Below are 21,251 nucleotides of genomic sequence, written 5' to 3'. Positions count from 1 at the left end.
CTTGCATCGTCATCCCTTGGGCATAAGAATGAGAATTTTATTGTTTGTACTACTTCAAAATCATTCAGTACATGATGACCTGTCATGTTTAGGGCTCTTTATATTTCTAGTTTAGTTCCTTTTGTTTTCTCTAGGAAAGATGTTTTAGACCTGGGACAAAAGAAGAAAGAGTGTATGCTGACATCTAGGAGGGAAGCAGCCCCCTCCCCTAAGCTCCATCTCCCTGAGCACTCATTTCCCAATGACCATACCAGGTTTTGGTCCTAGAGAGTTTATTACAAAATAAGAAAGAGAAGTCTGGGGAAGTTTCACTCATCATAGAATTTTGGCAGTTCATTGCCCAAGATGACTCGATGGTCCACACCAGCAGCTGTAATAGTGACCAGGTAGATGACACCCCCGCTTGAGCCATCCCGGCTCATGGCCAGAGCAATAGCTGCAGAGGGTTTCAAATTGGAGAGAGGGAGAGACAGAATGGCTTAGCTTCAAAAATCTTTTTACTCCCCCTCCATCCATATGCCTACTACGGCTTTCACCTCAAAACTCATCTTCCAGAAAGGCATATTTAGTGGTGTACTGGTAAATCAGTTTTTTTAAAAAAAGGCTTCCATATGTGGCATCTGCTGATGTCCATGGTGTAAATGCTCCCACTATGATGAATTGCAAGTTACAAATAGCTTAACAAGCAGCTCACAAATCCTTGACTATTTAACAATCAGCTCTCATGAGTGGTCCCAAGCCAGCCTCAGCACACCTCAGCACACCACTGGTTCTTTTTTTTTTTTTTTTTCATGCAGGGTCTCACTCTGTCACCTAGGCTGCAGTGCAGTGGTGCAATCACCACTCACTACAGCCTTGATCTCCCCGGCTCAGATGATCTTTCCACCTCAGCCTCCTGAGTAGCTGGGACTACAGATGTGCACCACTATGCCCAGTTCATTTTTTTTTGTACATTTTTTGGTTGTTTTTTGTAGAGACAGGGTTTCACCATCTTGCCTAGGCTGGCCTCAAACTCCTGGGCTCAAGTAATCCTCCTGCCTCAGCCTCCCAAAGTGTTGGCATTACAGGTGTGAGCCACTGTGCTTAGCACACCACTGGTTCTCACAGTGACTGTGTATCCTCATTTGATTTACTCAGAACAGCCCTGGTTTTTCCGTATTGCCCAAGAGCCCCATTGAGCTTTGCATATGTCCTGCCCCTTTTCACTCTTAAAAGTGTACCAGGCCAGGCATTAACTTAAATGGTCACCCCTGTATTTCTCTTCCTGTTCCTCATAATCTACTTCCTTCCCATGTTTAAAAGCCCTCCCCAGGTACCCTTCCACTTGGCTGGTTACCGTCTGTGGTGAAGCGCCTGCACTCCTCAGGAGACATGCCTGGCTTATATGCTGCATCCACATAACCATAGATATAGGTGCTGCCGGAGCCACCAATGGCAAAAGGCTGTCGAGTCAGCATTCCTCCCAGGGTTCCATATACCTGGGAGACGGATCTTCAGGTTAAAGAATCATCAAGCCCTTCCTTCCCACTGAGACATTAAGTGGTCTCTGCACCCTGCAATGAAGCCCTGGTATCTCATATCCCCAAAGTACTATGCTTTCAGAGGTAGTGTCCTTGGAACTCATTGCTAGAATGACATAGGACTTCCATCTCCCTCTGCAGGAGAGTGGGGAAGCCCAGAGGAGAGAGTGCTTTGGGAGAAACTTACCTGACCCCCTTCGCGTTGGTCCCAGCCAGCTACCATGAGATGTGCAGACAAGTCCTCTCGATATTTATAGCTGATATTTCTCACCACATTTGCAGCAGCCAAAACAAGTGGAGGTTCCTCCAGTTCTATCCTGAAGGAAATATTAGGAATCAAGGTTAATAGAATTTTAAGTCTCACTCTCCTATACTGTTACCATCATCCCTGCTAAACCACCCCTGAAAATTATAACTGCAATAGCTCAAACTGCAGCCTCCCTCCCACATGTACAGGGGAACCAGAGTCCCACACCACCAACTGGTAAGAAGCTTTCAATTGCTCACTCTTTTGCTCAGCCCCACCCACATAACTTTCTTTTGGCTGCAAGGGCCCTGCCCTTATGGGGAAAAGCAGATAAGGTTACTTTCATCCCAACGACCTTGATTTCTCGTTTGGTAACTGCCTGATATTATGGTGGGTCACAATATCACCTTCTTCCTGATTATTTATATTAGGATAGTGATTTACAGCTTTTAAACTGTGTTCACATATAGAACGTGATTCTCAAAATAACCATCTCATGAGGCGCTATATTATCTCCACTTTACAGATGCAGAAACTGACAGATTCAAGTGCCAGCAGGAGCCAAAACAAGAATCTTCCATTTCCCAGTGTCCAGTTCCTGGAACAGCACACTGTACAGGGATTCATGCAGGTTGGGGGAGCTCTAGTGGGTGGGGAGTCAGAACTCCAGAGCTTCATACCCATGGAGTTCCAGCTGGTAGGCGGCCATGTCGGCCACAGCTTGGGCATCGGCAGCTGAACCAGAGAGTGCACAGTAGATGCGCTGGTGCAGGGGGGACAGCTTGTCAAACACTCGGTTCACCACCGCCTCGCTGTCAGGAGGGAGTCAACAGTCACCAAGTTAAAACTCAGGTATATAGATATATTTTTTGAGACAGTCTCACTCTGTCACCCAGGCTGGAGTGCAGTGGAGCAATCTTGGGCTCACTGCAACCTTCGCCTCCCGGGTTCAAGTGATTCTCCTGCCTCAGCCTCCCGAATAGCTGGGATTACAGGCACCCACCACCAAGCCCAGCTAATGTTTGTATTTTCAATAGAGACGAGGTCTCAACATGTTGGCCAGGCTGGTATCGAACTCCTGACCTCAAATATCTACCCACCTCGGCATCCCAAAGTGCTGAGATTATAGATGTGAGCCACTGCACCCAACCAGAACTCAGGAATTTTTGAGGGTGATCATTCAATGTCTCTCAAATTTATTTGACAAGAGAATAGCATGAAGTTTAATGCTTGGATTAAAGCAGGAGGCAAATAATCATCTCAGATATTATTAATCACTGCAGATGTTAATCAAAATTAGGCTTATTTTTCAGGCTTAGATTTTATAACAAAGCAAAAAATGCTAAGGTAAGAAAAATATGCCTCATCAATTTTCTTTGCTATTAACAATCTTGAGAGAGTTATGTTCTATGGAACATAATGTAAGTAATACTGACCTAACCCCATATACTCATTTTGCATGTGAGGAAATCGGTTAGGAGGGGGAGAAGAGACAAAATAGTTCAATATATGGTAAATGAGAAACCAGATATCTGCTTGACAGAATCATCTTTTTGATCCCTAAGCACAGATGTAAACAAGACCCTCAAAAATCTATCTCCTGTCCCCCTCTCAGGCCCTATTCCTTTACACTCATCCCTGTACACTACTGGGACAGGTCACATATGCATTCAGACCCCAGATCCTCCTCCACAAATTCAGAGACCCAAGCACCCAGCAAATAGCTTATCATAGTGGCTTTTGGGGAAGGTCAACTCCATTCCTCCAAAGCTCCAGTTCGCCAGTCTTTTCATGAATGGGTAAGAAAAGTGTGTATTTGAGGCCATTAGCTTCTTTCCAAATGCATACATCTTCACTTTTACTCACCCTGCAGACACTCGGGAATCAGAACCCATCACCACGCCCCCGTCAAACTCCACTGCCATGATGGTGGTCTGCAGAGACACACAATATGGAATGTCAGGGCAAGAAGAGCCTCGATGCCCTCATGTTAAAGAAGAAGAAACAGCCCCAGAGAGGCGAAGTGACTGGCTCAAAGATCACACAGTAACAGGCCAGAGCTGACTGTCAGTACAGGCTTTTTTTCCCTTCATCTTTCCACTTTCTCTATTGCTTCATCCGGCTGCAGGGGAATGCCACCGTCCAGCTGTGATACAACACAGAAAGAACTGTGCCCCTAAGTTCCAACTTGCCTAGTGGAATCCTCTCCACTGTAGAGAGGTGGAGATGAGGCTCCTACAGGTAGAAGTGAAGCAGCTCCACGAGTGAAAATTCTCTCCACCGGAAGGGCTCATAGCATGTGCAGATGTGGTGTAGACCCAACACAGAGTAATTGACTATGATCTTGGGAAAAGAGGTCAGTCTATTTTTTTTTTTTTTTGGTCCACAATCCTCCACTCTCACCCCCCATTTCATCAGAAGTGAGCTCTTTTAATTTACTGAACACTGGAAAAAATCGAGGAGGGCAGTGGTTAGCATGGCCGGGGCAAGGCAGGAGAGAAGCAGCAAGGAACACATAGATGGTTGAAAATAAAAGTTTCAGTTATGGAATTTCTGATCAAGAGGGAAATACATATCTCAGCAGCCAGGGGGGTAAATTTGTACCAAGAGAGAATTTGACTGAGAAGTTTAAGCTGACTTTTCTAGGTCAAGAAAAGAATCAAGAAGAAGTGAGGGAAGATAAAGCTAGATTTTTTCTACTATTGAGTTGGAAGGAGCCTTAAAGATCCTCAGTTCAAATAAGGAAACCAAGTCACAGAAAATGCAAACGACTTACGCAAAGTCACACAGAGTTAACAGTAGACCTGGGACTAAAATTCAGGTCTAACTCTTATCCCTTGTTTCCACTTCTACTTCCTACTTGCTACTGCTCATTTGGCAGTGAGGGGAGATTTCCCAAATTATAAGTGGTTTCACTGTGCCTTTCTTACCGGGCCGTAAGTTACTCTGGCCCCAAAGGACGCTCCTCTGAGTATGCTTTCCGACGGACCGACTTATCATGAATAGACGGTCAAAGAACAGGGTTAGCACTCATAGGTGGGAATTGAACAATGAGAACTCATGGACACAGGAAGGGGAACATCACACTCCGGGGACTGTTGTGGGGTGGGGGGAGGGGGGAGGGACAGCATTAGGAGATACACCTAATGCTAAATGACGAGTTAATGGGTGCAGGAAATCAACATGGCACATGGATACATATGTAACAAACCTGCACATTGTGCACATGTACCCTAAAACCCTAAAGTATAAAAAAAAAAAAGAACAGGGTTAGCTTCAAGTTAGAGGCTACTCCTCTATAACAAAGCCACCCCCAAGCCACGAGTGGTGGCAGTAGTCCAGAGCAGAAGCCAGCCAGCCAGTCTTTGGGCTGCCATCTGCCCCAGGCGCCCATCCTAAGCAAAGTCCCCCCAGTGGGCACATGGGAGTGGGCAGGGAAGACACAGGGAAGGGAGTAAGGCAGCATCTGGGCCAAGGAGAGGCCTTCCTGGGTCAAGGGAAGGGCATCACTGGTTAACACAGAACCCCCATTATCAGTGCTTGGGCTAAGAGTTGCCCAGTGGCAAGTTTATCAAAAGTCTGTGTGATGAATTGGTCCTTTTCAATAAGTGCCTACATTTCCTTCTCCCAAGTGCTGTTCTACTTCACCCAGGGCACCATTTCCTCATCTCTTTGCACCATCCCCAACCCCCTTTCTTGATTTAACCAGCCCCCACTGTCCGGGACCAGAGTGAAAGCGAAAGCGCTTTAGAGTAGCTTCCTCTTGACGCTTCCAGCTAAGAGTCAAAGCACCCCCTTTTCCACCAGCCTCGCGTGCCTGGTCCCTTCACGGACACTCTAGACGACCCCCCTCAGAAAAGAAATACTCTATGCTCATTGCGGGTTGCAAGCGCTGGCTGCTAGAGGCGACCTCCCGGAGCTCCCGTTGGTCTCTGCATTCACTTCTCCGCGCGCGCTTCCAGGGTCCCCTGGCCGTTGCACCTCCTCCACCCCTCTGCCAACCCTCAAGCCCAGACCCATTACCCCGGTGTGGACTTCTCCTGCCCGGGGTAAGTCCCCGGTTGGTGCTCCCGCCCGCAGCATCCCTGCCAGGCGCCGCTCTCCTAGCCGCCTGGGGCACTGGTTTCCGACCTGGGACAGCGCGCAGCGCGCAGCCGACAGCCCCGCCCCTTCGCAGCGCCGCCAGGAGGCGCCTGGGTGCTGTGGAGGGGCTTTGCGCTCGGCGCTAACCTGTGTAGGGCAGATCTGCCCGGAGACAAGTGATGAGGCAGCCCCGCCCTGAGGCTGGGGTGGGAAAACTGGTGCAAGTCGAAAGGCAGGAGGCAGGGAGAGGCGGGAAGGGTGTGCGTGATGGAGAAAATTGGGCACCAGGGCTGCTCCCGAGATTCTCAGATCTGATTTCTACGCTTGCTCCCAAAATAGTCTGGGCAGGCCACTTTTGGAAGTAGGCGTATCTAGTGAGCAGGCGGCCGCTTTCGATTTCGCTTTCGCCTAAATGGCTGAGCTTCTCGCCAGCGCAGGATCAGCCTGTTCCTGGGACTTTCCGAGAGCCCCACCCTCGCTCCCTCCCCCAGCCGCTAGTAGGGGCGGACCCCGCGGCACCTAGAGCCTCAGGCCCCACCGGGGCGCGGAGAGTCCCAGGCCCCGCCGGGACCGGGACTGGGACGGCGTCCGGGTGCCAATGGCTAGCTCTAGGTTCCCCGCTCCCCATGGGTGCCGCTGCCTCCCCGGAGCTTCTCTCGCATGGCTGGGGACCGTACTGCTACTTCTCGCCGACTGGGTGCTGCTCCGGACCGCGCTGCCCCGCATATTCTCCCTGCTGGTGCCCACCGCGCTGCCGCTGCTCCGGGTCTGGGGGGTGGGCCTGAGCCGCTGGGCCCTGCTCTGGCTGGGGGCCCGCGGGGTCCTCAGGGCAACGGTTGGCTCCAAGAGCGAAAACGCAGGTGCCCAGGGCTGGCTGGCTGCTTTGGAGCCATTAGCTGCGGCACTGGGCTTGGCCCTGCCAGGACTTGCCTTGTTCCGAGAGCTGATCTCATGGGGAGCCCCCGGGGCCGCGGATAGCACCAGGCTACTGTACTGGGGAAGTCACGCTAGCGCCTTCGTCATCAGTTATGCAGCGGCACTGCCCGCAGCAGCCCTGTGGCACAAACTCGGGAGCCTCTGGGTGCCCGGCGGTCAGGGCGGCTCTGGAGACCCTGTGCGTCGGCTTCTAGGCTGCCTGGGCTCGGAGACGCGCCGCCTCTCGCTGTTCCTGGTCCTGGTGGTCCTCTCCTCTCTTGGTAAGGGGAACGCAGGGCAAGAGGGGAGGACACAAGGGGACTGGGACAGGAATCAAAGGTAATTGTCAGTGAGGTAGAGTAGCGTGGGTTCTGGGAAATGTGGAGCAGGGGAAGAACTCCTAGCGTGGGTCTTGGAACACCACGTCAGTGTAGAAGAAACTGCACTGGACTGGCGGGGGCCACAGGTTCTGGGCTCCATTGCTGGCCGGGTCTTGATTCTTTGGGCCATGCCGGAAGCGGGGAAATCCTTTGCTCTGGGGCCGAAGGGCGGGGCATCCTCATCTCTAACAGGAGGCTTTTCTACTTCATGATCTCCAGCCTTCCTAATAAAATCCTGAAAGTTCTGGTAGAGCAACCACAGGGTAGTGAGTTCCAGGGCAGCCTGTTTAGGTTCGGATTGAGACGTCAGTGTTTCCTTTCTGCTGATGCCCTCCAGGATAATGGTGAGGGGGAGGAGGCGTGGTGGGGCCAGTCTGACTGGAACTGACCTACTCAGACTTAATATTTGTGCGTGACCTCTCTTCTCTTTCTCCAGGGGAGATGGCCATTCCATTCTTTACGGGCCGCCTCACTGACTGGATTCTACAAGATGGCTCAGCTGATACCCTCACTCGGAACTTAACTCTCATGTCTATTCTCACCATAGCCAGGTCTGGGGGCTGAAAATGGGGCACCCTGCAAGTGAGGGAGTTGGAAGTTGGGGCTGCTGTCCAAAATGCACTTATATGGGGATACCTGGGACCTTCAGTCTGTTCCCTGAACACACCCTGACCCCCTTTTTTCCCGGGTTCTTTCTAGTGCAGTGCTGGAGTTCATGGGTGATGGGATCTATAACAACACCATGGGCCGTGTGCACAGCCACTTGCAGGGAGAGGTGTTTGGGGCTGTCCTGCGCCAGGAGACAGAGTTTTTCCAACAGAACCAAACAGGTTTCTCCTGAAACTCTTTCATTATACACTATGTACTGTTTATAGCCTCATACATCTGCTTTGATCCCCCCCCTCCCCGCTCTGTCTCTCACACACACACATACACACATTGTTCCTCCTCATTCTTGATATACCCTCTCTCTCTCTGTCTCTCTCTCTCTCTCTCTCACACACACACACACAATTGCTTTTTCTCATTCTTGATATACCTCAGGAGCAAAATATTGTCCTCCTTACCTTAAGAAAAACCTAGAGTTTTCATCTAGCATTTTCTCATAAATCTATTCCTATGTATCCTTAGATAGAAACCATAGAATTTCAAACCTGGAAATTTTGAGCTCATAGAGACCAACTGCCTCATCTGACAGAGAAGGAAACTGAGGCCAAGACCCTAAATGCTGAAACTGCACAGTTACATATGACTAGAGACACACTTGGGGTTAGAACCCTGGTCTCTTGAGTGCTCCACAGACTTCGGCATGCTTTCTAGCAGCACTAGAAACTGTACAGTTACATATGGCTAGAGACACACCTGGAGTTAGAACCCTAGTCCCAGTGAGTGCTCCACAGACTTTGGCATGCTTTCTAGCAGCACCCTCCTCCTCCATCTCTGTTATGTGACCAGTTTAAGCTCTTCCTGCCTGTGTGTATAACATGGGACATACAGGTTCTCTAGGGAACAGAAAGCTTTCAGGAAAATGGAAATTCACATGTGCATCAGTGACTTTATAATTAAAATGAAGGTCAGGCCTTTCCTCTTTAACACTCATCCTCCCTGCACTGAGATTTGCAGACCTCTGCAGAACCCTAACCTTGTTTCCCGCAGCCTCCTTAGAACCCCATGTTGATGCCCCTGACCCTGGCATCCTGGCTCATTGTCAGCTCCTCTCATCACTTGGAAGCTGTCTGATTCACCTCACTCTCTTCTCCCCAACCCTGCAGGTAACATCACGTCTCGGGTAACAGAGGACACGTCCGCCCTGAGTGATTCTCTGAGTGAGAATCTGAGCTTATTTCTGTGGTACCTGGTGCGAGGCCTATGTCTCTTGGGGATCATGCTCTGGGGATCAGTGTCCCTCACCATGGTCACCCTGGTCACCCTGCCTCTGCTTTTCCTTCTGCCCAAGAAGGTGGGAAAGTGGTACCAGGTAAGTTCATGAAGTTGGCCCTCTCTACACAGACCCTTATCTCCCAGACTTGGCAGACTCAGTTCCTCTCACATTGCTTTCAGTCCAACTTTCCTGGCGCCCTTACTGATTCTCCATCTTCATGGAACGCCCTGTCCTTGTGGTCCATGTTCCCAGGTTGCTAAACATTAATCTCCATACTCTCTGGGTCTTTTTTTCTAGCTTCTCCCCACAATCTGTCTTTAAGAATTTGATCCCCAACCCGTTCTGAGTCATTTTCCTCTTCCTTGTATTTCTTTAGCTTCCAAGGGGCATAGCTGTGTCTCTTTCTCTTTTCTCCCTTTCCTCTGCCTCTTCTCACCTTCAATTTCCAAATAGGTAACTCAGGTATTAGTGTCCCTGATGGTTTGCCAACCCGTGTGACATCTCTTGTCCATGTATCCACAGTTGCTGGAAGTGCAGGTGCGGGACTCTCTGGCAAAGTCCAGCCAGGTGGCCATTGAGGCTCTGTCGGCCATGCCTACGGTTCGAAGCTTTGCCAACGAGGAGGGCGAAGCCCAGAAATTTAGGGAAAAGCTGCAAGAAATGAAGACACTCAACCAGAAGGAGGCTCTGGCCTATGCAGTCAACTCCTGGACCACTAGTGTGAGCACCTGAAGATGAATACCCATTCCCTTGTCCTTAAGATGCCGTGACTCCATTCCTGTTCCGATGACCATGCTCCCATTCCTCCTTTACTGGGAAATGGTTGGTTCAGTATTTTCATCCTAGCAACCTGAGGCTCAATGACTCTACTCAGTGTCCCTAGACCCCTCCCTCTCTTTAAAGATGCTAGGTGGCTTCCTTTCAGTAGGTACATAAAATCCACCCAACCATGTGGATTGGAGAGATGCATGTCTTCCAGTCCTAGGGCCTTCCTTTGCCTCTCAGGGGAAGCATAGGGAGCCATAAATTCTTGCACCTGGGCCTGCTTCATGCTGGTACCTTGTAGATGTGTTAGTGAGAGTGATGGGAATAGTGGAAGCCAGGGATGAGGGACATCTGTGATGCACTGGAAAGAGAGCTACACCAGTGATCTGAAGGTCCTGGCTTGATGATGCAATTTACTTGCCTTGTGATCATGACAACAAATTTACCTTCTCTGAGACTGTTTCCTCTTTATTTATTTGTTTGTTCGTTTATTTTTACTTATTATTATTATTTTTGAGCTGGAGTCTCGCTTTGTTGCCCAGGCTGGAGTGCAGTGGTGCGATCTGGGCTCACTGCAAGCTCCGCCTCCTGGGTTCATGCCATTCTCCTGCCTCAGCCTCCCGAGTAGCTGGGACTACAGGCACCTGCCACCATGCCCGGCTAATTTTTTTTTTTGTACTTTTAGTAGAGATGGGGTTTCACCGTGTTAGCCAGGATGGTCTCAATCTCCTGACCTTGTGATCTGCCCACTTTGGCCTCCCAAAGTGCTGGGATTACAGGCGTGAGCCACTGTGCCCGACTGACTGTTTCCTCATTTTTCAAAAATGGAGTGATATAACCTTCTTTATAAGGCTCTTCATGTATTATTTGACATCACATGAATGAAAGCCTTTTGTGAAGAGTAAAATTCTCCCCAGACAAGGTGATAGTGGTGATGGTGGTGAAGATAACTGTGACTTCCATGATGTGCATTGAGTCAGACTCCATGGCGTCTCTGGTTCATTCTCCTGTCTGCCTATTGAGCCTGCCGATGTCACTTGGGAGAAAGGGAATTGATACTTCCTTTAGGTTAATGACTGCGGTTCTTTGTGTCCCCTCCAGATTTCTCTACCTTAGTCCCTTTTTTTTGTGGTCTCTTTATAGATTTCAGGTATGCTGCTGAAGGTGGGAATCCTCTACATCGGTGGGCAGCTGGTGACCAGTGGGGCTGTAAGCAGTGGGAACCTTGTCACATTTGTTCTCTACCAGATGCAGTTCACCGAGGCTGTGCAGGTGAGGTCCCTCCACCTTCATTCCCCAGTGTGATTCCTTCCTCTGACCCAGCACCGTCTGTGTGATTTCCTTCCATTCTTTATGCTTCTCAATTTGCATAATGCTGGCAAGCAGACTAGGTCTCCCACCTCACTTTCACTATTCTTACCTCCCTCTAGGTACTGCTGTCTGTCTACCCCAGAGTACAGAAGGCTGTGGGCTCCTCAGAGAAAATCTTTGAGTACCTGGACCGCACCCCTCGCTGCCCACCCAGTGGTCTGTTGACTCCCTTACACTTGGAGGGCCTTGTCCAGTTCCAAGATGTCTCCTTTGCCTACCCAAACCGTCCAGATGTCTTAGTGCTACAGGTACAACCTACCACTCCCTGTATTCCACTGGCCCCAACTGCAATTCTGCCATCCTAAATTTTCTTCCCACCTTCAGCCTGCTTACTGCCAAGCATATATCCTCCCTAACCCTTTAAAGGCAATGGTAAGCATCATCTGTTCCATAAATCTTCCCCAAACTCAAGAACCCAGTTTGGGCTTCCAAAGAGAATGAGAGAAGAGGTTTCGAAGAGAGTGCTCTTATATTCCAAGGAATTGCTGCAGCAAAATCTGTTTCAGTCTTCCATCTTTCCTTTTCCTTTGTAATTTGGAATGTGATTTTTCCCTTTCCTGGTGGTATCTGACATCAAGTGTGTGGCATAGTGTGGTGCTGGGTCTCTGCCCTTGTCTTTGCCGAATCTTCTATCTCTACTCCTTGGGGAGGCATCACTCAGAAATCTGTGCATGTGGGAGGGTAGGAGTTTCTATATTTCTCCGTTTTTCTTCTGGGGTAAGACATCATGCTATGTAACAAGGCAATGACACTCTCAAGGTTAGAGGCCTTGGTAGCCTCTTATCGTGTGCTTCTCTGGCCTCTAGGGGCTGACATTCACCCTACGCCCTGGCGAGGTGACGGCGCTGGTGGGACCCAATGGGTCTGGGAAGAGCACAGTGGCTGCCCTGCTGCAGAATCTGTACCAGCCCACCGGGGGACAGCTGCTGTTGGATGGGAAGCCTCTTCCCCAATATGAGCACCGCTACCTGCACAGGCAGGTATGCAAGAAGGTGGCATGAAGGAGGGCAGGGAGCATCAAATAAGAAGAGCATTCTTACTGAGCACTCTGAAAGGGGGCTTAGGGAATGATAAGAGACCTTGGGTGGAGATGGTGGTGTGGTCAAGAGGGAGGTAGTATGATTTTGTGACATGTTCTCAATGAAGATTTTGAGTCTTTGATCCCTAAGGTAACCATACTCCCACGTGCCTTGTTCTATGACTCTTCATCATATTTCATCTCAGGTGGCTGCAGTGGGACAAGAGCCACAGGTATTTGGAAGAAGTCTTCAAGAAAATATTGCCTATGGCCTGACCCAGAAGCCAACTATGGAGGAAATCACAGCTGCTGCAGTAAAGTCTGGGGCCCATAGTTTCATCTCTGGACTCCCTCGGGGCTATGACACAGGTACTCTCTCCACTCATCTCACCACCCAGCCATCTTTACCTTTGCTGAAACCCCAGTAGTCTTGCCTTTATCCTTCAGTACCTCCTGACTCATGGACATCAATTTGAAGTTGTAAGATCGTTCTCCTGTTGTTTCTTCATCCTGACATCCTCAGGAGTCTGTTCACCTTCCCAGAATCTCCCCTATCCAGTTACAACTGTCAGATCTTGGTGTGTGTGAGTGCGTGAATGCATGAGTGTGTCTGTGTGCATGTGCGTGTGTGTACATGCACGCACACATATGGCTATACAGTTCTCATCTTGGCCTTTTGCTCTGCAGAGGTAGGCGAGGCTGGGAGCCAGCTGTCAGGGGGTCAGCGACAGGCAGTGGCGTTGGCCCGAGCATTGATCCGGAAACCATGTGTACTTATCCTGGATGATGCCACCAGTGCCCTGGATGCAAACAGCCAGTTACGGGTGAGGCAGTCGTCTTCTTAATGCCTATATCCCACCCAATCTTGCTTCTTTTATACATCTTCTGTTAGTTTTACTAACATCATAATTATACAAACCAGTCCTTGCAATTCTCAGTTCCCAAATCCAGTTCCATTGGATGCCTCCCCAAGGAGTAGAGATAGAAGATGAGGCAAAGACAAGACACCTAGAACCAGTTAAAAGAGACCATCTACAAACTACAGACTGAATTTCTTTCTTTCTTTCTTTCTTTCTTTCTTTCTTTCTTTCTTTCTTTCTTTCTTTTTCTTTCTTTTAAACAGTGTCTCACTCTGTTGCCCAGGCTGGAGTGCAGTGGCACAATCTTGGCTCACTGCAGCCTCAACCTCCTGGGCTCAAGCAATTCTCCCCTCAGCCTCCCGAGTAGCTGGGACTACAGGTGTACACCACTATGCCTGGTTGACTTTTATATTTTTAGTAGAGATGGGTTTCACCATGTTGCCCAGGCTGGCCTTGAATTCCTGAGCTCAGGTAATCTGCCCACCTCAGCCTCCCAAAGGGCTGGGGTTATAGGTGTGAGCCACCACGCCCAGTTCTATAGACTGAATTTCTAAAGGGAAACATAAGGAAAAGACCATCCTCACAATATTGTTTATTTTTAATTTTTTTTTTTGTACAGACAGCGTCCCACTATGTTGCCCAGGCTAGACTTGAACTCCTGGGCTCAAGTGATCCTCCGTCCTTGACCTCCCAAAGTGCTAGGATTATAGGCATGAGCCACCAGGCCCAGCCCATCCTAATCACATTAATATTAATTAAGCTAGTCTCTTTATATGCACTGTCACTCATTTATTCATTAGGAATCCTTCTGAGCTAGGCATTTATCATCATTCTACAGATGACAAAATGGAGGCTAAAAGAGGTTGAATAAGCTGCTCATATAGAGGTCATATAGCTTTTGAGTGGCGCAGCCTTGACCCAAATTCAGATCTGCCTGACTTGAATGCTCATCTCTTTACTACTAAGTTATATTTCTTTAAAATCTAATATAAAAATTCCAAGTCCATGGGTAGAGAAGAGGACTGTTCAATAGTCTTTATTTTTCTGTCACGTGTTTCACCCTAGGACTCTCATTTTTATCCTACTTTTGCACCCTTCATGTAAAACAGTCCTTAATGAAACAAAGGGTTTGTGGAGAAGTACTCAGAATGGGAAACTTTGGTGTCCTTGGGGTTGTTAGCAGAGCCAGCAGTGATCCTGTGAGGTCAGTCCCAGCCCTGGAAACACAGGTGTCTCCCTGGGCTGAGGATAGTCCCCAGCTCTGACGGTCGGATGTCTTTCCTCAGGTGGAGCAGCTCCTGTATGAAAGCCCTGAGCGGTACTCCCGCTCAGTGCTTTTCATCACTCAGCACCTCAGCCTGGTGGAGCAGGCTGACCACATCCTCTTTCTGGAAGGAGGCGCTATCCGGGAGAGGGGAACCCACCAGCAGCTCATGGAGAAAAAGGGGTGCTACTGGGCCATGGTGCAGGCTCCTGCAGATGCTCCAGAATGAAAGCCTTCTCAGACCTGCGCACTCCATCTCCCTCCCTTTTCTTCTCTCTGTGGTGGAGAACTACAGCTGCAGAATAGGCAGCTGCCTCTAGGATGAGTTATTTGAAATTTGCCTTGAGTGTGTTACCTCCTTTGCAAGCTCCTCGTGATAATGCAGACTTCCTGGAGGACAAACACAGGATTTGTGATTGCTTAGTGTAACGGGGTTTAGAGCCAGGGTTGATGCTTTGATGTGGCCAGCACTCTGAAAACTGAGAAATGTTCAGAATGTACAGAAAGATGATCAGCTATTTTCAATATGACTGAAGGCATATGCTGGCCCATAAACACCCTGTAGGTTCTTGATTATTTATAATAAAATTGGTGTTTTGTACTGTGGTTTCTTATGTTTCCGGCATACCAAACGGCTCACTGCCTTTTGCAGTGCACTTTTCAGCAGGGGGTGTCTCCTCTTTTATCATCCTCAATGTTTTACCCCCTAAGTGCATCATCTTTTCCCGTAAGCTTTTTAATTCCTATGAGGCCCCTTCCACTTCCCCTATCCTTTTACGCCCACCCCCAAGAATGAGCAAGACCCCAGCCACAGGGCCCACCAGGGCACCAGCGGCCGCAGCTCAGAGCCGTGGCCTCTCCTAGGTGGCAGATGGGGCGGGCGCGGCCAGAGCAAGTGCCAGGCGGGAACGGAGGGAATGGGCGCGCCTCACAACTCACCACCTCGCCGGTTCCGTTCCTTCCTGGCTCGCCTGGCTCCGAAGCGGCACCTGGAGGGGAAACCTCAGAACAGTAGGCGGGATTGTCTAGTAAATATCTCCCATTCAGGGAGGCCCAGGTCGTGTGACGTCAACAGTTGCTGGGTAGATGAGGCCAACACAGGTTGCAAGGAGAGGCTGGTTTTAGAGGCGTGAAACTCCGCAGTGCTCAGCCAAGCAGGGAGCAATGCTAGGAAGGGCGGGCAGAAAGGGCACGCTCTTGTGGGTGACTACAGGTTAGGAGACCATTGAACCGGCAGGGGCCCTAGGATGGACCCCGTGGAAAGATTCAGAGACTGCGCCCTCTCCCTGGCGCCCCCTTCCCCTACATGCGGCGGGTATATTCTGTTGCAGTTGCCCCAGGACCTGTTTCCAAGACTCTGTCCCCTCGCACTTCAGTCCCTCCTGGTTTTGTAAAGTGATGCCCATAGGAACCCCCACTCCGCGTGAAACTACTCCCAGCTCCTGGCTGACTTCCAGTCTTCTGGTTGAGGCTGAGCCTTTAGATGACACGACCCTACCCATCCCTGTTTCCAGCGGATGCCCGGGCCTGGAGGTACCTCTTACTGTAACCCATTGCCAAGTGGGCTTTTGAAGGCGTCCGTCCCTTTCTCGCTTTCTTCGGAAGACCCTTGACCCATCATTCCCCCGACCCCCATAAAGGGAGAGCAGAGAAGCCGGTCCCCAGTGTGATAGTCCTGGTCCAGGCACTAACTGTCCTTTTCTCGGAAAAGGCAGGGGGATGTGGAAAAGATTCTGGTTCCCTCCCCTTCGATCTGTGGCTTTCGCTTTCACTTCCTCCTCCGAGAGCCGACAGATCTCTGGGTGCTGGGAGGTCATGGCGCTACTGGATGTATGCGGAGCCCCCCGAGGGCAGCGGCCGGAATGGGCTCTCCCGGTTGAGGGAAGCGGGCGTCGCTCGGACCCAGGACACTACAGTTTCTCTATGCGATCTCCAGAGCTCGCCTTACCCCGGGGAATGCAGGTCGGGGCTGTAGGGGAGCCCCCAGGGATGCAGGCAGGCGGGCGCTGAGGAGTGGAGGGTCGCCTGAGAGGAGGAGGCGAGAGCGGGAGCGCGGGGGACAGGGTGGGGGGCAGCCTTTAGTCCTGGAGAGCGCCAGACCCAAAGCAGAGGCCACATGGGGATGGGGCCTGAGAGAAGGAAGTGCAGGTTAGGACAAAGAGTTACAGGTAAGGTGGGGGCTCCCAAAGGAAGACAAGAGAACTTTCCTGCCCTTGTCCACACATAAATCGTGGAGCCTTTTTCCTGGGGTTATCACATGGTATAGGAGGTGTGTGGGGTCTTGGGAAACCTATGAACTTTGCCAGCTGGCCTCCTCTCAGCAACTCACTGTTGCGCGACTTAGATCAAATCACTTAGTCTAGGTCCCAAGCCCCTCTTCTGTAAAGTGAGGATACTGTTACTAAACGTGTTTTGTGAGGGTTGGTTTATGCATGGAAGAAACCCTTTAAGTCACTCTCAAAATTTTTTAGTAATGGTAACATGTGCTTGCTTTCATTTCTATTATGCTGGAAAATGGAAAAGGTTGATACGGCATGCCTCTTCTTTTCCTTCTCCCAAGCCATTTCCTTCTAGAGATTGGTTATTAACTGTTTCATTTATTGATGGTTAGATAATTTCTGCATATCTCCTCACCCTCATACTCCCTAAAACCTTTTCCTGGAGCCTCTTACTACAGAATTTTTCATTGCCTTTCTCAACCTCTTTTCTCTTATCAGCCCACAGAATTCTTCCAATCCCTGGGTGGGGACGGAGAAAGGAACGTTCAGATTGAGATGGCCCACGGCACCACCACACTCGCCTTCAAGTTCCAGCATGGAGTGATTGTAGCAGTGGATTCTCGGGCCTCAGCTGGCTCCTACATTGGTGAGTGTATACGCTCCAGCAGGCAGACTCTGGGGAGCTGGGCTCCCCTTTCCGCAGGAGGCCAACTCTGCAGCAAAGTGGAAGTGGATATTGATTTAGGACACACTGGGGGATCTGTGGGATCATCCCTTCTGTCCCAAAACTCCATCTTCTTCCAGATACCTTACGGACGAACAAGGTGATTGAGATTAACCCTTACCTGCTTGGCACCATGTCTGGCTGTGCAGCAGACTGTCAGTACTGGGAGCGCCTGCTGGCCAAGGAATGCAGGTAAGGGAGGCCTCTCATCTTCCTTTCTTAGCCTAGTGGTTAATCCCCGGATCTCTCAGATCATTGCTCCTTACTCTTGTCCTATGTGGTCCATCTTAGTGCTAACAGCATATTTCACAAAACACCTTTTTGATGATAAGAACCTTCTCCCAAATCTCAGCCTGTGCTCCACTCATAAGCCAGATAGTATGTCAGTTATTTAGCACTGACACATCCACCATGGTGGGATAGTATCATTTACTAGGTTGCCTTTGTATGTTTCAGATACTTTAAATTCCAAATCTTCCTCTGATCTTTAGATCCTACAAAATAATTCCTTTCCAATGCCTATCTCTTCAATCATTTCCTGCCCCATCAAGTTGGAAAGAGCTAATCTCTCTTCCCTCACTCCACCTTGTCCTCACCCAGGCTGTACTATCTGCGAAATGGAGAACGTATTTCAGTGTCGGCAGCCTCCAAGCTGCTGTCCAACATGATGTGCCAGTACCGGGGCATGGGCCTCTCTATGGGCAGTATGATCTGTGGCTGGGATAAGAAGGTGGGTGCTCTCCATTCTTCATGTTCCCCCACCATGTTCCCTTTGTATGACAGATCTGTTTCCCATCGTATACTCCTACTCCCTCCCTGACAAGATGCATGGCATATAGAGTGCTTGGTTATAGAACTGTTCCAGTATATCCATGGAATATTTATTGGCCCAGATATGAATCATTGCATGTGTTTTGTAAGCTTGTCCCTTTTGTTAAACAGTTGATTTCGAGTTTGTTTTTCCTTTTTTATTTCTAAAGTTCGATGACTTTACCAAAGTGGTTTCCTAATTCCAATGTTCTTGTGGTAATATTAATTCTTTTGTTCACTTTTTATGTCTCATATTTGAACCCCCATGTTACCAACATCTTCCTCTCCAATTTCAGCCTGAAATCTTTCATCTTATAGGGTCCTGGACTCTACTACGTGGATGAACATGGGACTCGGCTCTCAGGAAATATGTTCTCCACTGGTAGTGGGAACACTTATGCCTACGGGGTCATGGACAGTGGCTATTGGCCTAATCTTAGCCCTGAAGAGGCCTATGACCTTGGCCGCAGGGCTATTGCTTATGCCACTCACAGAGACAGCTATTCTGGAGGCGTTGTCAATAGTAAGAGACCAATGCTCCCACCACCATGCCTGGGAGGAGTCGGCGGGTGGTGGGGGGGTGATTTAAGATTGAGAAACCAACCTGGTCAACATGGTTAAACCCTGTCTCTACTAAAAATACAAAAATTAGCCAGATGTGGTGATGGGCACCTGTAGTCCCAGCTACTTGGGAGGCTGAGGCAGGAGAATCACTTGAACCTGGGAGGTGGAGCTTTCAGTGAGCCAAGATCACGCCATTGCACTCCAGTCTGGGCCACAGAGCGAGACTCCATCTCAAAAGAAAAAAAAAAAAAGATTGAGAGACTCAAAGGAGGGAGAGTGGTAGGGAGGAAATTTTCAGAGTCACAAGAAGGGCATTAAAGGCCCAGTCATATGGTTTTAAGCCTGTGCATGTGTCTTGTTACTACTGCCTTCAACGTAACACCAGTGACAGGAACTTGCTGAGGTGAAAGGTGACTCCGTGTTCTTTTCTCATTTGTCCACAGTGTACCACATGAAGGAAGATGGTTGGGTAAAAGTAGAAAGTACAGATGTCAGTGACCTGCTGCACCAGTACCGGGAAGCCAATCAGTAATGGTGGTGGTGGAAGCTGGGCAGGTCCCCTCTGGGAGGGCTTGGCCGACTCAGGGACCTGAGTCATGTTAAGTCCCAGGAGAAGAAGAGGCCTAGCCTGAGCCAAAGAGAGAGTACGGGCTCAGCAGCCAGAGGAGGCTGGTGAAGTGCATCTTCCGCGTGTTCTCTATTCGAAAAAGCATTTCCCCCAGGGAAGTTTCTGGGTGCCTCACTAAGTAGAATAAAGAAAAACGGTTATAAATGCCTCTGTCTTGTGGCTGAATGGGGTTGGGCCTGTGGTTGCTGGGTAGGGCAGAAAGTAAAGAGATGCTTTTTCTGGAGAAGGGACTCAGACCCCTATCTAAGAAATGTGGCCTCACCACATCTTTCTTCCTGGGATTTCCTTCCACATTCATCTCTCCAAGACCTCAGGAAGGCTGATCATTGTTGTCCATGGACACTTGTCTGCAATTTCACATAGGTTAGGGTCCTTTCCATAGACAGACACCTGGAGACTCCTGTGTGCTCCATTGTTAATGGTTTGAGGAACAGGGAGTCGGGCACCTAGGATAACTGTTTTTGACTTTATAGGGTGGGATGAAAAAGCTTCCACTTCACCTTAATACGGTAATCATATAAACACCATACCATTTACCCCAAATAACACTTTGGAGATATTGGATATTGAATATAAAGACAGACATTAAGGGTCTAATTTCATGATGTGTCATGCTGAATTGCAAGATGACAGGACTATAATTCTAGAAGAAGAAGAGATCAGGAGGACTCCCCTAAGTGGGGAGTGTGGGGAAAATGTAAAAGACCCAGGTTAGAAGAAAGAGACACACATCATGAGCGTTTCGGAATCATGCTGGAACTATGGACCACGTCACTTTCCAGAAAATAAAGGAAACAAATGCTTGAAAGTAGTAGCATGAGCTTGAGCATGGAGCTTTTTTCATTAGAGAGAGATTCTTAAAATGCCAGAATGAATAGAGTTGTAAAAACTTTAGCGAGCCCCTACTTAAAATCCCTCCTCCCCACCACTACTATTTTAAACTTTAAGTGACTCCTTGGTAGTCACACAGATAACATTTCGAAATGGTGATTTGGAATCCAAGCGACCCTTCCTTTGGGGATTTTGTTTGTTTGTTTTTAGTTTGGGAGGTGGTTTCAATCTGAAGAGTCCTTTCTGGAATAAACGGATCTTTCTGTTGCATAGGTAGGCTCTGGGTCAGGAAGGATATTTAGAAACCTGATTACTGTTCTAAACAGTGTTAAAATAGAACAAGAACCAAAGCCCAGTACCGTGCATTTCCCTCATAAGCTGAAGGTGCTCCCAACATAATTTGGAGTACAGGCTTAGAGGCACCTGAACACGCGCCAGCTCAAGGTGCTCCGGCTGAGAAGGACAGATGAAGATGAACGCTCAGGGCCTACTAAATTCAAAATCTGTACGTGAAAATCCCCTTTGGCCTGGTGAGATTTGTTGGAACCTTCTATTTAGGAGAGCCCAGCATATTTTTCGCTCGCCTAAAACTGGAGCTTGCATGGAAGAGGGCACTTTTTTTTTTTAGACGAAGTCTCGCTCTTGTCGCCCAGGCTGGAGTGCAATGACCTGATCTAGGCTCACTGAAGCCTCTGCCTCCTGAGTTCAAGCGATTCTCCTGCCTCAGCCTCCCGAGTAGCTGGGATTACAGGTGTCCGCCACCACGTCCTGGCTAATTTTTGTATTTTTAGTAGAGACAGGGTTTCACCATGTTGGCCAGGCTGGTCTCGAACTCCTGACCTCAGGCGATCCGCCCGCCTCGGCCTCCGAAAGTGCTGTGATTACAGGCGTGAGCCACCGCGCCCGGCCAGAAAGAGGGCACTTCTTAATAGTAGGCTCAGAGCTTTAAGTAGTAAATTTGAGAAAATTCAGTGATTCTTCAATTACAAAGCACTCTCCAATTACAAAGCAAGGACAACAGATAAAGTTGCCCTTAAGACAACTGTATTTTACTTAATGATAAAGAAACATTTTTGCAGTTTTATATCCCAGAGTAACCGCCGCTAAAGGCGAGTGAAACTCATTGCAGGCCTGTGCCGTGCGAACCAGAGTTCGGGCTCCAGTTCCGCT

General features: G+C 49.2%; 3 protein-coding genes and 1 long non-coding RNA gene across 5 annotated transcripts; 2 read left to right on the top strand and 2 right to left on the bottom strand.

Annotated features, from left to right (window-relative positions):
• Positions 1-255: 255 nt before the first annotated feature.
• On the bottom strand, positions 256-5,920 carry PSMB9 (proteasome 20S subunit beta 9). Its single transcript, XM_003272156.4, has 6 exons — positions 5,791-5,920; positions 3,634-3,701; positions 2,448-2,579; positions 1,708-1,837; positions 1,337-1,478; positions 256-436 (listed from the first exon to the last, which is right to left on the bottom strand). The coding sequence occupies exons 1-6, from the start codon at positions 5,848-5,850 to the stop codon at positions 309-311; spliced, it is 660 nt and encodes a 219-aa protein (XP_003272204.1). The 5' UTR covers positions 5,851-5,920; the 3' UTR covers positions 256-308.
• A 163-nt stretch (positions 5,921-6,083) lies between these two features.
• On the top strand, positions 6,084-14,907 carry TAP1 (transporter 1, ATP binding cassette subfamily B member). Its single transcript, XM_003272158.4, has 11 exons — positions 6,084-7,046; positions 7,582-7,696; positions 7,845-7,975; positions 8,918-9,123; positions 9,550-9,747; positions 10,936-11,064; positions 11,223-11,411; positions 11,970-12,143; positions 12,388-12,550; positions 12,869-13,005; positions 14,328-14,907. The coding sequence occupies exons 1-11, from the start codon at positions 6,449-6,451 to the stop codon at positions 14,532-14,534; spliced, it is 2,247 nt and encodes a 748-aa protein (XP_003272206.2). The 5' UTR covers positions 6,084-6,448; the 3' UTR covers positions 14,535-14,907.
• Positions 13,619-16,031, bottom strand: LOC115832532. The gene is made up of 3 exons (XR_004028058.1): positions 15,843-16,031; positions 15,245-15,472; positions 13,619-14,695 (listed from the first exon to the last, which is right to left on the bottom strand). It is a non-coding gene; the product is annotated as an uncharacterized LOC115832532 (long non-coding RNA).
• A 61-nt stretch (positions 16,032-16,092) lies between these two features.
• PSMB8 (proteasome 20S subunit beta 8) lies at positions 16,093-19,395 on the top strand. Of its 2 annotated transcripts, none has more exons than XM_030804263.1 (6): positions 16,093-16,135; positions 17,023-17,170; positions 17,329-17,440; positions 17,849-17,978; positions 18,377-18,581; positions 19,066-19,395. In XM_030804263.1, the coding sequence occupies exons 1-6, from the start codon at positions 16,121-16,123 to the stop codon at positions 19,152-19,154; spliced, it is 699 nt and encodes a 232-aa protein (XP_030660123.1). In that variant the 5' UTR covers positions 16,093-16,120; the 3' UTR covers positions 19,155-19,395. The 2 variants fall into 2 exon arrangements, with proteins under 2 accessions (XP_030660123.1, XP_003272205.3); XM_003272157.4 differs by having other exon boundaries at positions 16,098-16,267.
• The last annotated feature ends 1,856 nt before the right edge of the window (positions 19,396-21,251 follow it).

Source organism: Nomascus leucogenys, chromosome 22a (genome assembly GCF_006542625.1).
Source record: "Nomascus leucogenys isolate Asia chromosome 22a, Asia_NLE_v1, whole genome shotgun sequence".
NCBI lineage: Eukaryota > Metazoa > Chordata > Mammalia > Primates > Hylobatidae > Nomascus > Nomascus leucogenys.
This window is presented reverse-complemented; position numbering and strand designations above follow the sequence as displayed.